At 40.9% G+C, this 15,505-nt stretch overlaps 1 protein-coding gene across 1 annotated transcript in view; it reads right to left on the bottom strand.

Moving 5' to 3' along the window:
- The window catches only part of LOC109906009 (glycerophosphoinositol inositolphosphodiesterase GDPD2), a 39,907-nt gene extending 26,131 nt beyond the window's left edge, over positions 1–13,776 (bottom strand). The window contains exon 1 of the mRNA XM_031791395.1: positions 13,617–13,776. Within this exon, the coding sequence (XP_031647255.1) occupies positions 13,617–13,776 (160 nt within the window). The remainder of the gene's footprint in view (positions 1–13,616) is intronic.
- Between the last annotated feature and the right edge of the window lie 1,729 nt (positions 13,777–15,505).

Raw genomic sequence — 15,505 nt, 5'->3', positions numbered from 1 at the left:
AGATAAGGCATATTGACATTAGGGAGAGGCATGCGTAGCCGAGTGAACATATGGGTGTTCCATAAAACATTTACTTATAATTAATGTGCAGGTTACCCATTATGACAACCTGAAACTCCTTGCCATCCAAGTGTGAGCATAAACCCACAAGTACGCCACAGATTACATGTAATATCTGCATAAGTACAATGTAATTACTAGGTGTTAAACAGGATTTAGCTACTTAAATTAAGTGTATCTTGAGAGGTACTTACTTGTCATTTAAAACACAAGGCCAAATATACACTGGAGTTGCTTACCAGGATGATGTTGAATGTTCTTGAGTGGCCTAGTTACAGTTTTGACTTCAATCTACTTGAAAATCGAGCTTTAGAGATTTAGCCAGAAAGACTCACAGCTGTAATCGCTGACAAATGTGTTTCTACAAAGTATTGACTCAGGGGTGTGTATGCTTATGTAAATGAGATATGTCTGTATTTCATTTTCAATACATTTGCAAACATTTCTAAAAACATGTTTTCACTTTTTCATTATGGGGTATTGTGTGTAGATAGAACAAAAATATTTAATCCATTTTGAATTCAGCCTGAAACACAACAAAATGTGGAATAAGTGAAGGGGTATGAATACTTTTTGAAGGCAATGTAGCAAACCAGGCTCTGGGCCTAGCTAGCTACCTAGCTAGTTGTTGTGTTATCCAGCTAGAAATAATTGCTAAGATTTTTATAACTAACCCAAGATAGACCACAGCTAGTTGTTTCCAATGGGAACAAATGAGTCATGGGCAGAACAAGCAAGGAGGGTGGCAGAGCAAAACACGAGCTAGTGAGATGCTTTTGCGGCGTTCTAGCATGTATTTGCATATTTCCTTTAGGGAACGCCTACTCTGTGAAGTGCATGTGTGCAATAACTCAATTTGCCCTTCATTCCTAAACAACCCAATTTTGTAAAACTTTGACAAAGGGTAAAAGCTGCAAAACTTAGTCCACTCTGTTCATAACAGTTAGAAAAGTTAGAAAAGTTAGAAAAAAAAAGTTAGAAAAGTCAGAAAAGACATTTGCTTCCTGCAACACTAACTCAAAAAAGTTCTGGGACACTGTAAAGTCCATGGAGAATAAGAACACCTCCTCCCAGCTGCCCACTGCACTGAAGATAGGAAACACTGTCACCACTGAAAAATCCACCATAATTGAAAATTTCAATAAGCATTTTTCTACAGCTGGCCATGCTTTCCACCTGGCTACTCCTACCCCGGTCAACAGCACTGCACCCCCCACAGCAACTCGCCCAAGCCCTCCCCATTTCTCCTTCTCCCAAATTCGTTCAGCTGATGTTCTGAAAGAGCTGCAAAATCTGGACCCCTACAAATCAGCCGGGCTAGACAATCTGGACCCTTTCTTTCTAAAATTATCTGCCGAAATTGTTGCCACCCCTATTACTAGCCTGTTCAACCTCTCATTCGTGTCGTCTGAGATTCCCAAAGATTGGAAAGCAGCTGCGGTCATCCCCCTCGTCAAAGGGGGGGACACTCTTGACCCTAACTGCTACAGACCTATATCTATCCTACCGTGCCTTTCTAAGGTCTTCGAAAGCCAAGTCAACAAACAGATTACCGACCATTTCGAATCTCACCATACCTTCTCTGCTATGCAATCTGGTTTCAGAACTGGTCATGGGTGCACCTCAGCCACGCTCAAGTTCCTAAACGATATCTTAACCGCCATCGATAAGAAACATTACTGTGCAGCCGTATTCATTGATCTGGCCAAGGCTTTCGACTCTGTCAATCACCACATCCTCATCGGCAGACTCGACAGCCTTGGTTTCTCAAATGATTGCCTCGCCTGGTTCACCAACTACTTCTCTGATAGAGTTCAGTCTGTCAAATCGGAGGGTCTGCTGTCCGGACCTCTGGCAGTCTCTATGGGGGTGCCACAGGGTTCAATTCTTGGACCGACTCTCTTCTCTGTATACATCAATGAGGTCGCTCTTGCTGCTGGTGAGTCTCTGATCCACCTCTACGCAGACGACACCATTCTGTAGACTTCTGGCCCTTCTTTGGACACTGTGTTAACAACCCTCCAGGCATGCTTCAATGCCATACAACTCTCCTTCCGTGGCCTCCAATTGCTCTTAAATACAAGTAAAACTAAATGCATGCTCTTCAACCGATCGCTACCTGCACCTACCCGCCTGTCCAACATCACTACTCTGGACGGCTCTGACTTAGAATACGTGGACAACTACAAATACTTAGGTGTCTGGTTAGACTGTAAACTCTCCTTCCAGACCCATATCAAACATCTCCAATCCAAAGTTAAATCTAGAATTGGCTTCCTATTTCGCAACAAAGCATCCTTCACTCATGCTGCCAAACATACCCTTGTAAAACTGACCATCCTACCAATCCTCGACTTTGGCGATGTCATTTACAAAATAGCCTCCAATACCCTACTCAACAAATTGGATGCAGTCTATCACAGTGCAATCCGTTTTGTCACCAAAGCCCCATATACAGTGCCTTGCGAAAGTATTCGGCCCCCTTGAACTTTGCGACCTTTTGCCACATTTCAGGCTTCAAACATAAAGATATAAAACTGTATTTTTTTGTGAAGAATCAACAACAAGTGGGACACAATCATGAAGTGGAGTGACATTTATTGGATATTTCAAACGTTTTTAACAAATCAAAAACTGAAAAATTGGGCATGCAAAACTATTCAGCCCCCTTAAGTTAATACTTTGTAGTGCCAGCTTTTGCTGCGATTACAGCTGTAAGTCGGCTTGGCGTATGTCTCTATCAGTTTTGCACATCGAGAGACTGAAATTTTTTCCCATTCCTCCTTGCAAAACAGCTCGAGCTCAGTGAGGTTGGATGGAGAGCATTTGTGAACAGCAGTTTTCAGTTCTTTCCACAGATTCTCGATTGGATTCAGGTCTGGACTTTGACTTGGCCATTCTAACACCTGGATATGTTTATTTTTGAACCATTCCATTGTAGATTTTGCTTTATGTTTTGGATCATTGTCTTGTTGGAAGACAAATCTCCGTCCCAGTCTCAGGTCTTTTGCAGACTCCATCAGGTTTTCTTCCAGAATGGTCCTGTATTTGGCTCCATCCATCTTCCCATCAATTTTAACCATCTTCCCTGTGCCTGCTGAAGAAAAGCAGGCCCAAACCATGATGCTGCCACCACCATGTTTGACAGTGGGGATGGTGTGTTCAGGGTGATGAGCTGTGTTGCTTTTACGCCAAACATAAAGTTCAATTTTGGTTTCATCTGACCAGAGCACCTTCTTCCACATGTTTGGTGTGTCTCCCGGGTGGCTTGTGGCAAACTTTAAACAACACTTTTTATGGATATCTTTAAGAAATGGCTTTCTTCTTGCCACTCTTCCATAAAGGCCAGATTTTTGCAATATACTACTGATTGTTGTCCTATGGACAGAGTCTCCCACCTCAGCTGTAGATCTCTGCAGTTCATCCAGAGTGATCATGGGCCTCTTGGCTGCATCTCTGATCAGTCTTCTCCTTGTATGAGCTGAAAGTTTAGAGGGACGGCCAGGTCTTGGTAGATTTGCAGTGGTCTGATACTCCTTCCATTTCAATATTATCGCTTGCACAGTGCTCCTTGGGATGTTTAAAGCTTGGGAAATCTTTTTGTATCCAAATCCGGCTTTAAACTTCTTCACAACAGTATCTCGGACCTGCCTGGTGTGTTCCTTGTTCTTCATGATGCTCTCTGCGCTTTTAACGGACCTCTGAGACTATCACAGTGCAGGTGCATTTATACGGAGACTTGATTACACACAGGTGGATTGTATTTATCATCATTAGTCATTTAGGTCAACATTGGATCATTCAGAGATCCTCACTGAACTTCTGGAGAGAGTTTGCTGCACTGAAAGTAAAGGGGCTGAATAATTTTGCACGCCCAATTTTTCAGTTTTTGATTTGTTAAAAAAGTTTGAAATATCCAATAAATGTCGTTCCACTTCATGATTGTGTCCCACTTGTTGTTGATTCTTCACAAAAAAATACCTGAAAGGTGGCAAAAGGTCGCAAAGTTCAAGGGGGCCGAATACTTTCGCAAGGCACTGTACTACCCACCATTGCGACCTGTACGCTCTCGTTGGCTGGCCCTCGCTTCATACTCGTCGCCAAACCCACTGGCTCCATGTCATCTACAAGACCCTGCTAGGTAAAGTCCCCCCTTATCTCAGCTCGCTGGTCACCATAGCATCTCCCACCTGTAGCACACGCTCCAGCAGGTATATCTCTCTAGTCACCCCCAAAACCAATTATTTCTTTGGCTGGTCACCATAGCATCTCCCACCTGTAGCACACGCTCCAGCAGGTATATCTCTCTAGTCACCCCCAAAACCAATTATTTCTTTGGCCACCACTCCTTCCAGTTCTCTGCTGCCAATGACTGGAACGAACGACAAAAATCTCTGAAACTGGAAACACTTATCTCCCTCACTAGCTTTAAGCACCAACTGTCAGAGCAGCTCACAGATTACTGCACCTGTACATAGCCCACCTATAATTTAGCCCAAACAACTACCTCTTTCCCTACTGTATTTAATTTATTTATTTATTTTGCTCCTTTGCACCCCATTATTTTTATTTCTACTTTGCACATTCTTCCATTGCAAATCTACCATTCCAGTGTTTTACTTGCTATATTGTATTTACTTTGCCACCATGGCCTTTTTTGCCTTTACCTCCCTTATCTCACCTCATTTGCTCACATCGTATATAGACTTGTTTATACTGTATTATTGGCTGTATGTTTGTTTTACTCCATGTGTAACTCTGTGTCGTTGTATGTGTCGAACTGCTTTGCTTTATCTTGGCCAGGTCGCAATTGTAAATGAGAACTTGTTCTCAACTTGCCTACCTGGTTAAATAAAGGTGAAATAAAATAAATAAATAAAAATAACAGATTATAGTTTTGGAAACAGAAAACTGCATTGAGATCAAATATTTCATCAATTAGAAAATTAGCATAATGTCAGTCAAAATCCATCTTGCTCCATCTTCTCCCACTGCCGGCCAGTGGGGTTCCTCTCATTACCATATTTGGTAGTGAGTGGAAACGCCAACTGGATGCTTCACAATTATAGTTCAGGTGAAATATCTGGCTCATATTTCTATCTGTGATAATGGCGCTTACTAACACTAATAAGTTAACAAGTGTTTAGTTACATTGAAAATGATCTAACGTTACTCATGGGGCTTTATTTTCTGCTGGCGTTAAGGCGGCGCTAGCATCAAACATGTTAGTTTGCTATTTCTTAATGTAAAAACTGGCGCACTAGCATTTCCCAGGACTATCGCAATGTTCGGCAAGTTACCTGTCTTATAAAAGCTCCTTGCGCTCAGATGGGCGGGGTAGACTTTTTTTTTTTGTGTCCTTAAAAACATTATCCAAAGTGCACACTTTGGACAGCGCTGATAGGGATATTTAAGACCAACCTAAAGCTGGTTATAGCAGTAACGCAGTTGGTTATGGCATGAATTTTGGCAGCGGAAACGCACCCTATCCAGTCATGACGCACACTGCCAATATATATGCGCATGGAACAAGTGTAGCCTCATGTGCTTTTGGTGCCTGTACACTTTGTATTTATGAAACATTTAAAACAAATTTTTGAAACGGAATGTTTTTTTCCCATTTTGTTTTATTTAATTTATTTATTAAAAACCAAGCATAGCCTCCCCTCCACTCAATGACGGGTTTTTTTTGTCTGCCCAATGCAATAGGAAAGTAGTCAAGACTGTCGATAAAGGGTTTGTCTCCTGAGACCGCTTGGAAATAAATCTTAAATCACTAAGTATTTATTAAAATATTAAGTTTGAGAGGAGTGAAACCCTCCAGTGTCTGCGTTGTTCTAATATTACATGCCCACAGGGGGAAATGTTCTATTTTTTCATTGAACCTTTATTTAACCAGGAAAAGTCATCTGAGACCCAGAGTGTCTTTTTGAAGGGATACCTGACCAAGAAGACAGCAACAATCAATACATTACAGAATTAAAACATACAACAATACAATACAATACAATAACATGATCCAGCCTTAAAAAAAGGCTTTTACACTCCTCTGTGAAGGTCTCCCATCAACATTTTAAATTCATTCAGTGGCACTAACATATCTAGATGAATCATGGATTGTAGACTATTCCATGCCTCTGGTGCACAAGAGGAGAAGGCATTCTTGCCTTATACTGTAAATGTCCTGGGGACTTTAAGTAGAAACCACCTGGCAGACCGGGTATGGTAACTGCTGGTGGTGAAGGAGACCAGACTACAGAGGTAAAGAGGGAGTTTACCCAAAAAGGCTTTGTAGATGTGAGGTCCAACTCACCATGGTGGGTGAGTGACTTGGCATTTGTAATAAAGGTCATGAATTTGGTTTTTATGTACATTCAAGACCAGTTTGAGACCATAAAGGGAGGCCTGCGGTGACTGAAAAACAGTCTGGAGCTCTTCAACAGCCTGAACCAGACAAGGAGCACATGGATATATGTATCATCTGCATATAGATGTAACTTTGCTGGTTGCATCCCATTTCCCAAATCATTAATAAAAAATATAGAACAACACAGGAGCTAAAATGGAACCCTGGGGCACACCTCTATTAATCTCAAGAAAGCTAGACTTGTGATTGTCAGTATATACACACTTTGTGTTCTGTCAGAAAGATTGTTCCTTAACCAATTTACTGCCCCTTCCCTGAGACCAATGTTACTAGCTAGCAACAATTCATGGTCAACTGAATCAAATGCCTTTGATAAATCAACAATGTTGCTTTTTATCAAGTGCATTTATGATGTCATTTGCCACTGCTATAGCTTCAGTTGCTTTTTATCAAGTGCCCTGATCTAAAGCCAGACTGAACCCTGCTCAGTATGTTCTTTTCAAATAATACGTTTTTTAACTGAGTTCACTAGGGAGTCATTGACTTTGGCCAGGATAGGGAGTTTAGAGATAGGACGATAATTAATAGCATCTGAGGGATCTCCACCCTTTAGCAGTGGGAGAACATAAGCTGATTTCCAAAGGCTGAGTATGGAATTGGTCAAGAGACTCAAGTTGAAAATATGAGCCACAGGCTCAGTAATAATACCAGCTGATATCTTTAAGACGTAGGGATCCAGGTTGTCTGGACCTGCAGACTTTTTAGTGTCTATTGCCTTTAGTGCTTTATAGACCTCAGCATAAGACACAGGCTCAAAGTTAAAATGGTTCACATGAGAGCCCATATCATAGCTGACTGTAACAGAGCTTACATTAGTGGCCTGGGCCCCACCATTATCAAAAACTGAACCCGCAGATATGAAGTGCTTGTTAAAAACCCCTACAATATCTGCTTTATCCTTCACTTCATTAGAATCCATCATTAAATGGTCAGGAAGGCCAGAGGATACATTAGAACCTGACACTGATTTGATTAGCTTCCAGAAGATGGTAGGTTTGTTTAGGTTCTCTGTGACTGCATATAAATAGTCATCTGATTTGGACTTACTGATCAATCATGTACATTTGTTTCTTAGCGCTCTGAAGGAGGCCCAGTCAACAGGAACTTTTGTATGTCTAGCTTGAGCCCAAGATACATTTCTCTTTCTAATTCGTTTTCTGAAAACCAAGGATTTCCCTTCCACTGATTCTACATTTCTTCACAGGGGCATGCTTATCACAAATGGACACACATGTCATATAAAAATAGTCCCAGGCAGCGGTCAACATCGGGAATCAGACTTAACTGTGTCAATATTATAGTACAGATCCTGTAAGCACGCTTACTCACCAAACTGTCTAAAATGTATTTAAAAATATAATGGGGTTTGACTTTGGTATGTATTTATTTTCTAACACAAGCAATTGCACAGTGATCACTGACATCGTTACAGAATATCTAGGTCGATGTGTATTTGTGAGGGGTATTCGTTAGAATAATGTCCAATAGCGTTGATTTGTTAGGTGCTCTGGGTTCAGTCTTGTCGGCACATTAATTAATTGCACGAGATTCAGAGTCTCACAGTTCTTTAAAATAGTCCGATACAGATGTCTCAGTTAAAATATCCTAAAATAATGAATGCAGAGTCATTTAGGTTGTGCAGGACATCAGAAAGATAGCTAAGTGCGTCTCCCGAAGACGAAGGGGTCTGTAGCAGCCGACTACAATGATGTGGGATTCCGTATGTAACGGTATAGCTTCCATCCCACTCCTCGCCCCTACCTGGGCTTGAAGCAGGGACCCTCTGCACACATCAACAACTGACACCGACGAAGCATCGTTACACACCACTCCACAAAAGCCACGGCCCCTGCAGAGCAAGGGGAACCACTACTTCAAGGTCTCAAAGCGAGTGACGTCACCAATTGAAACACTATTAGCGCGCACCACGGCTAACTAGCTAGCCATTTCACATCCGTTACAATTATATACGTTCACTTTAAATCGCAAGCAATTCAAAATGTTTGGCTTTGCAACCCCTCCTCCTTTACTCATCTGATCTGTTCTAAAAACCGCGGACCCATCAATAGAAATCTGTCACAAAACCGCGGACCCATCAATAGTTATTTGTCACAGATTTCTTTAGCCAAGTTTCTGATAAAACCATAACGTCTGCATTTGTCGTATTGGCCCATATTCTCATCATGTCTATTTTTGGAAATAGACTTCTGACATTAACATGCAAGAGGCCAACACATGCTATGTTTGTAAAATCCTAGGGAGTCGGTAGAGATTGCATGGTATCTACCGGCCCAGAGGTTGGTCGCACATTATCAGAGATAAACAATAAAAGCATAACAATATATCTCAGTTGCCCAATGCGTGAGGACTTGGTGGAGCCAGCACCATTGTCAATAAAACGAGCTGAGTCTTTTGACAGAGAAAAAAAGTAATTCAAGAGTTTGAGATTTTGGAAGTATGCCATCAAGTGTAGGTCCAGTTGCGTTTGAGTGGTACAAATGTAATTGCAGAGAGAGACCAAGTTCCTGGTAGTTTTGACATGATGGTCTCGTCGAAGTGTTTACAAATTGTAGGCCATAAAGCGAAGATAATTCACTCACCCGACTAGTGAGTGAATCATTTATTTAACCTTTATTTAACAGTTAAGAACACATTTTTTATTTCGAATGACTGCCTACCCCGGCCAAACCCTCCCTAACGCGGACAATTGTGCGCCGCCCATAGGGCAGCCGGTTGTGATACGGCTGCGATGCTTGTAGACCGCAGCACCACTCAGGATCCATGAGGAAAGCATCTCTCTCTTTTGTGGTTTGGGATGTGAAGCAATGTCAAATTAGCAATGAATGGGCTTTCATAAAGATACACCATTAGTAGTTATTTTACTCACATAAATACACGTTTGATTACACGACAAAGAGCAGGCACAGTAACAGATACATAATGCCGGTTATTAAGAGGTCTTTCAGCACAGGTGTGCAAAGACCAGTCGATGTTGTGTAGAACGATGTAGATTTTCCCACGGCCGATGGTGCATCAGGTTTCCCAATCTGGCAACCGCTTCTCGCACATGCTTCGAACACTCCGACTGCCTCGCTGTATTTTGGTACACCAGAATTACATTCATTTCCAATCATTCGCTGCAGTGCATACATTGGATTTATCGAAAGTATGCGTCAAACTGTATGCGTAGACGGCTTGACAGAAATGGTAGTAGAAGGTGAATGTTAAAACGTTTTCTGAATACATATCCAGATGATGCTGCTGCGTACTATTTTGCGCTATTGCTCGCAGACAGACGTTCCTGACTCGGCGCGCGCTCCAACTCCAAAAAGGTGTAGGCTACAGTTTACGAGCGACCCGAGGCAGAAAAAAAGGCCTTTTCAATCAGATGTATTTGTACAAGCAAATTTCGTAAAATAGAAACTGAGATCTAAAAAGAATGTTGTTATATTCAGCATCAACCTTCACATCAAAAGTGTTTGCTTCTGTAGACCGTATCAAGGTCATTAAAACATAAACAATGTCTGATACAGTTTGGAAAATCTAGTCTCCATTGTGGTCCTATGTAGTAAACCTCCCACAAATGCCCCATGTTATAATTGTGATGTTTGTATATTTTTTTATGACTGCATTTTTGTATAATGTTTTTCTCGACCCTAATTAATTGTATTGTACTTGGCCTATGTGGTGCATTTTGTTTGGTGTCTGTGTAACCCCTGTTAAAATAAAATAACATTATAATGAAAAGATAATTACAACAACAAAAAAACAATGTTAAAACTCAGATCTCAAGGATCAGACATACAAACGACAGACTGATTGACTGCCATCTTGGATTGCCTGGAAATGATGGTGCCTGTAAGTGTGACATAGCCTATTTAAAACAAGTTGTTGTTTCGTTTTGTTTAGAATTTGATTCGAGTTTTTCATTATCTTTTTTAGTCCTTATTAATAATGAATTGAATCTTGTTTATTGACAATGTTTGGCATGTCCATGCTCAGCTATAATGTCTAGCCCCTATATCAGTGTGAATGCTATTGAATTATAATTGCAATTACTTAGAACAATGTGGACTGCAGGTGGGTTCAAGTTAAACTATTTAGCAAAGATGGGATAGGTCTACATTTTGTTAGTTAGTTTCTATAAGCCATTTAACAAATATAACGGACTAACATTGGAATTTGAGTTGATTCCAAGACAATATACAAAAGACCGTTAATACACAACCCGAAGCAACCACATACAATACTTTGCCATGGAGCACGTTCTGATTGAGGGGCCAAGTCTCAACACATCCACAACTTGTTAATTCATCAAAACCCAGCCTTTTTGCACACAGTTCAGCGATAATTGTGATAGTGGAAATAGCTAGAATATTTTTGACACACCCCTGAACCTATAGCGCTACTGCCTGTGCTTAGATTTACCATTGTGTTTGTTAAAATAGAGCCCATAGTGTGTTGACACAAGTAACTAGCTACCTAAACCTTAACATGCTGGGTGTGTCTCACGCAAATAAGACCATTGAGCTCAGCTAACGTTAGCTAGCTAGATAGTTACAGTATCTAGCGAGTAGCGACCATAGCATATTTGCCAGCTTTAGCTAGCTAGCTGGTCAAGGTTAGAAAACTAGCTAGGTAGCGTTTCGAACTAATCCAAAACAACTCCACAGATTGCATAGAAAGTCTATTCTAAACTAGCTAGCTAGCCTAGTTGGTAGGCCCAACAAAAACTACAGCTAACCTTAGCTACCTATGCTAAATCGTCCAGCAGAATTCATGTATGCAGAATTCATGTATCCAAAAAGGTTAAACAAATTGCATGGAAAGCGTACATTCCCTCTCCCTCTACAGCACTTAGTTTTTTTTTTTGTGGCAATCTTTAATGTCTGGAATTTGCACACTGACCTTCTTGACCCCGTTTTTTGCAGTTACATTATGTCAATATCAACACGTGGGCACATTCGAGGTTGTCATTATTTCGTGCCTTTTGTGGGCAAGAACTTGACTTGATGTGAGAAATAAATAATTGCACCAATGCATCACATCCAATTGTGAGAATGTTCCTCAATAGTGAAACTCTTGCAGGGTTTGTCTTATGACAATTTTAAGTGCATTTATAAAAACATTATTCAACCAAGCTTATTACAATTTGGCCAACACAAATGACTATCTCACAATTTGAACCATAATTCGGTGCTATCCGGGATCCTTGGGACGCCCTACCCTAAACCATAACCCTTACCGTAACCATTTGAAATGTCAACTTCAATGGGGTAGAGACATCCCAAAGATCCAGAATTGCACAAACCTTTGGTGCAGAGTTGGTCAATGAGGTGGTAAATTTTCAATTGGCTAACACGTAATCACTTGGTTTTTGCAGGCTGAACATGGTGCATTGGGATGTTATCGTAAACGTTAACATTTGTAACAACCATGGTAACAAGTATTTGTTGTTACACCCCTGTAATTACAGACTGCAGTTACCACCAGTTAGTTACAGTACATGTTGTTATTACAGTGTAACTATGAATTATTACAATTAATTACAACACTTGCCTCATGTTTCAAAGCTAAATGGTTGTTGCGGAAATTGACCCACTACTACTGTTCACTTTGTGCATCTACGTCATCTGTCTACCTTTAAACCTAACCTAACCTACCTGAGCCATCACCTTATGCATTACTGCCCCACAGTGGCAAGAAGTGACATCTCCAAAAACACAAACCCTACACAACACATATATGGCTCCAAGACTCCCCACACATAGGATACTTTCTGTTCTTTAACACCAAAACTAATACTGAAACTAAATAATATAAAAACAACATTGGGATAAAAATCTAACTAGTAAATCAGATCTGAAACCTAACTGAAATAAAAACCCAAGCATAGGCTACTTTCTGTTCTTTAACACCAAAACTAAAACTAAAACTAAATAATGTAAAAACTACTGTGATAAAATTCCAACTAGTAAATGGGATCTGAAACATAACTGAAATGAAAACAAAACTATAATAATCCTGGAGGGAACTGACCTGATGTGAGAGTTGTTAATGAGACTTAAAGTCCTTTCAACAACAATACCTACACTTCTAACCTTTAAAAGTTCAACAAAATAAATTTAATACTTTGTTTCTGTTGGAAATGGTCACACAAATTATTTTCTCTTGTGCTCTTGGCCAAGATGAACATGTAAGCTACAAAGGCAAAAAGCACAGAAGGTATGAAAGGATGATAGGCCTAATGCATTTCTTTCATCTAGCTGATCTTTGGAGTTTAGCCTAATTGATCTATGTTCAAATGTGGGTGTCATCTGCCGACTGGGGACCACCCCATACCAACTTTATTAATTAACCCATCTAGGCATAATACATGTTTGAACAAAGATATATCCATTCATTCTCATCAGACCACAACAGTCCTATGCAGGCTACACCTTGAAGTGCAACAGCACATAGGCTATCTTATGTCTGGAGCAGATGTTATGGACACACACACACACTGTCTCGGCATCTTAACTGAGCACTTGACCGTGCTTCTACACCTGCATTGCTTGCTGTTTGGGGTTTTAGGCTGGGTTTCTGTACAGCACTTTGAGATATCAGCTGATGTACGAAGGGCTATATAAATAAATTTGATTTGATTTGATTTGATGTTCGAAAGAAATAAGAAACTCATACGGTACCAGTCAAAAGTTTGGACACACCTACTCATTCAAGGGTTTTTCATTTATTTTTTACTATATTGTATAATAATAGTGAAGACATCAAAACTATGAAATAACACATATGGAATCATCTAGTAACAACAAAAGTGTTAAACAAATCAAAATATATTTAATCTTTGAGATTCTTCCAAGTAGACACCCTTTGTCTTGATGACACAGCTTTGCACACACTTGGCATTCTCTCACCCAGTTTTACGACTGTCGTAAATTCGTCGTAAATTCCTTGCAGAGATTCTGGTCTCCCTGACCATGCAGTATGGGAGAGAGACCAAAGGAACTCTCCCGCCAAATTCTACTACATCCCAGAACAATATTCCTATTTTGGAGAATGTGTAAACGGTTGGAGGAGAAGCCAGTCCGTTTTGTTTTGACATCATCTATGCGTGACTTCTTCTCACAGAGGAGGCCGAAAGCCTTCCCCTCCAGATTCTCCTTCTGAATCCTCACCATCTTCTCCTCCACGGAGTCCTTCACTATGAACTTAGTGATGACAATGTCTCTCTTCTGGCCGAGGGGGTGACAGCAACCCTCTGTTGCTGGGTTCCAGGCTGGGTCCATGAGGAAGATGCACGAGGCGGTGTGAGGTTTAGCCCCACACCTCCGGCTTTGATTGAAAAAAACATGAATAATGGGCTACAGGGTGCATTGCTCTGTAACTCCTGGATGACCTGCGCACACCTCTTCTGGCTCAGTGCTGTCCAGGCGCACAAACCCGAACACCTCCTCCTAGAGAAAGACCTCCAGTAGAGTGAGGAAGTAGATACCCAGATTATTTCTGCTGTTGTCCTCACTGTGCGGTCTGAGCAGGCTAAACATTAGAGTCTCCACTTTGGAGGTTGCGCTCTTCTTCTCTCTGAGGAAACTCCACCGGCTCACTGGCCTTGATCTGGCCTCTGCACAGAGGTCACCATGCCTGTTCGCTTGTGCTGTACAGTTTATGACCATTTCAAGGAATAATACAAAGTCCACCTTTTTAACATGTAGCATTTCACCATCCCTCGGTTGATGAGAAACCTTCACTGGTCTTGGTGGCTCTACTACCATTGCTTCTTCCCTGCCACTTGTTCCTTCCAATTTTCTCACCGCCTCCAGATAGGAGACAGGCTGGACACTCCTTACCACCTCATTTTCCCTCACAGGGCACTACAAGAAATCAGGTGCATGTTCATCTCCACCTCAGCCCTGATACGAAAATCCATGCAGGAAACATTCCACTCCATATCTTTGAGTCTTAACACACGCTTCTTCTGCTCCGCAGACACACAAAAAAATCAAAATAAGACCACTTCTTGTAACTCTCCCGACTCCACACTTTCTTCCAACACATTCCAGATTTTCCTGGAGATGTTAAACGGATTTCCCACGTAGCATTCATTCAAAACCCTGACTCTGATCAAAAAACTAGTCTAGTGGCTTCCTATTTTCCAACATAGCTTTACATACTCGTTTCCCTTTTTCTTCGCCACTGTAACGCACTCATTCCCATTTTCTGTACTATTAGCTTCACTCGACTCACTAGTTTCAAACAAAACCTCAGTTTCCGCCATCTTCCGTCCGTCTGCTCTCTTCCTGGGTCCGATTGGCTCACGGTCTTAAGTGAAAACAAATCTTCCAATTAGCTGATTCACTTTCTACGCCCACTTCCAGGCACTCAACTGACCAGAATAGTAAACACAGCCAGCAAAGTAACTGGTCGACCATAGGCAGGTTTGAGCAGTCTGTTACACAAGGCAACCAAAAAGAAGGCACTGGCTGTCCATTGACGACCGCTTCCACCCTCAGTTCGAGAGACTTCCCTCTGGCCAGCGCTTCAGAATGCCCATGGCCAAGAAGAACGTGTTCAAACATGAATTTGTTCCTTGTGATGTTGGAATACTAAATGCAAACTAAATTGTATCAGTATATGTACTTATCTATCCAGTGCAGTTGGGACAACGGTCGGTTGTGAGTGAATGTATTAATGTTTTTGGTGTATGCAAAATGATGGACTGACTGGTTTAAATGTGTATGCGTATGTGACCCTTTTATTTATTTTGTTTTACATTTTTATTTAAATTGTATTATTTTATTATGCACACAACAAATACAAAAAAAACAGAGATATACAAACAAGAGTACATAAACCTAACAGACGGGTATTACATATCAAGATTCATTTTCAATTTGTTAAATACTTTTATGGTGCGTATTGCTTTTTTGTTTTTACATTTACTGATAATTTCAAAATCATATTTCAATTATATCTTAAATAATGTGAAGAGGGGTTTGTTCTCTGCCCACTTCATTT

The sequence above is a fragment of the Oncorhynchus kisutch genome, linkage group LG15 (genome assembly GCF_002021735.2).
Source record: "Oncorhynchus kisutch isolate 150728-3 linkage group LG15, Okis_V2, whole genome shotgun sequence".
In the NCBI taxonomy this organism is placed as follows: domain Eukaryota; kingdom Metazoa; phylum Chordata; class Actinopteri; order Salmoniformes; family Salmonidae; genus Oncorhynchus; species Oncorhynchus kisutch.
Note: the sequence above shows the minus strand (reverse complement) of the source record. Positions and strands in the feature narration are given on the sequence as shown.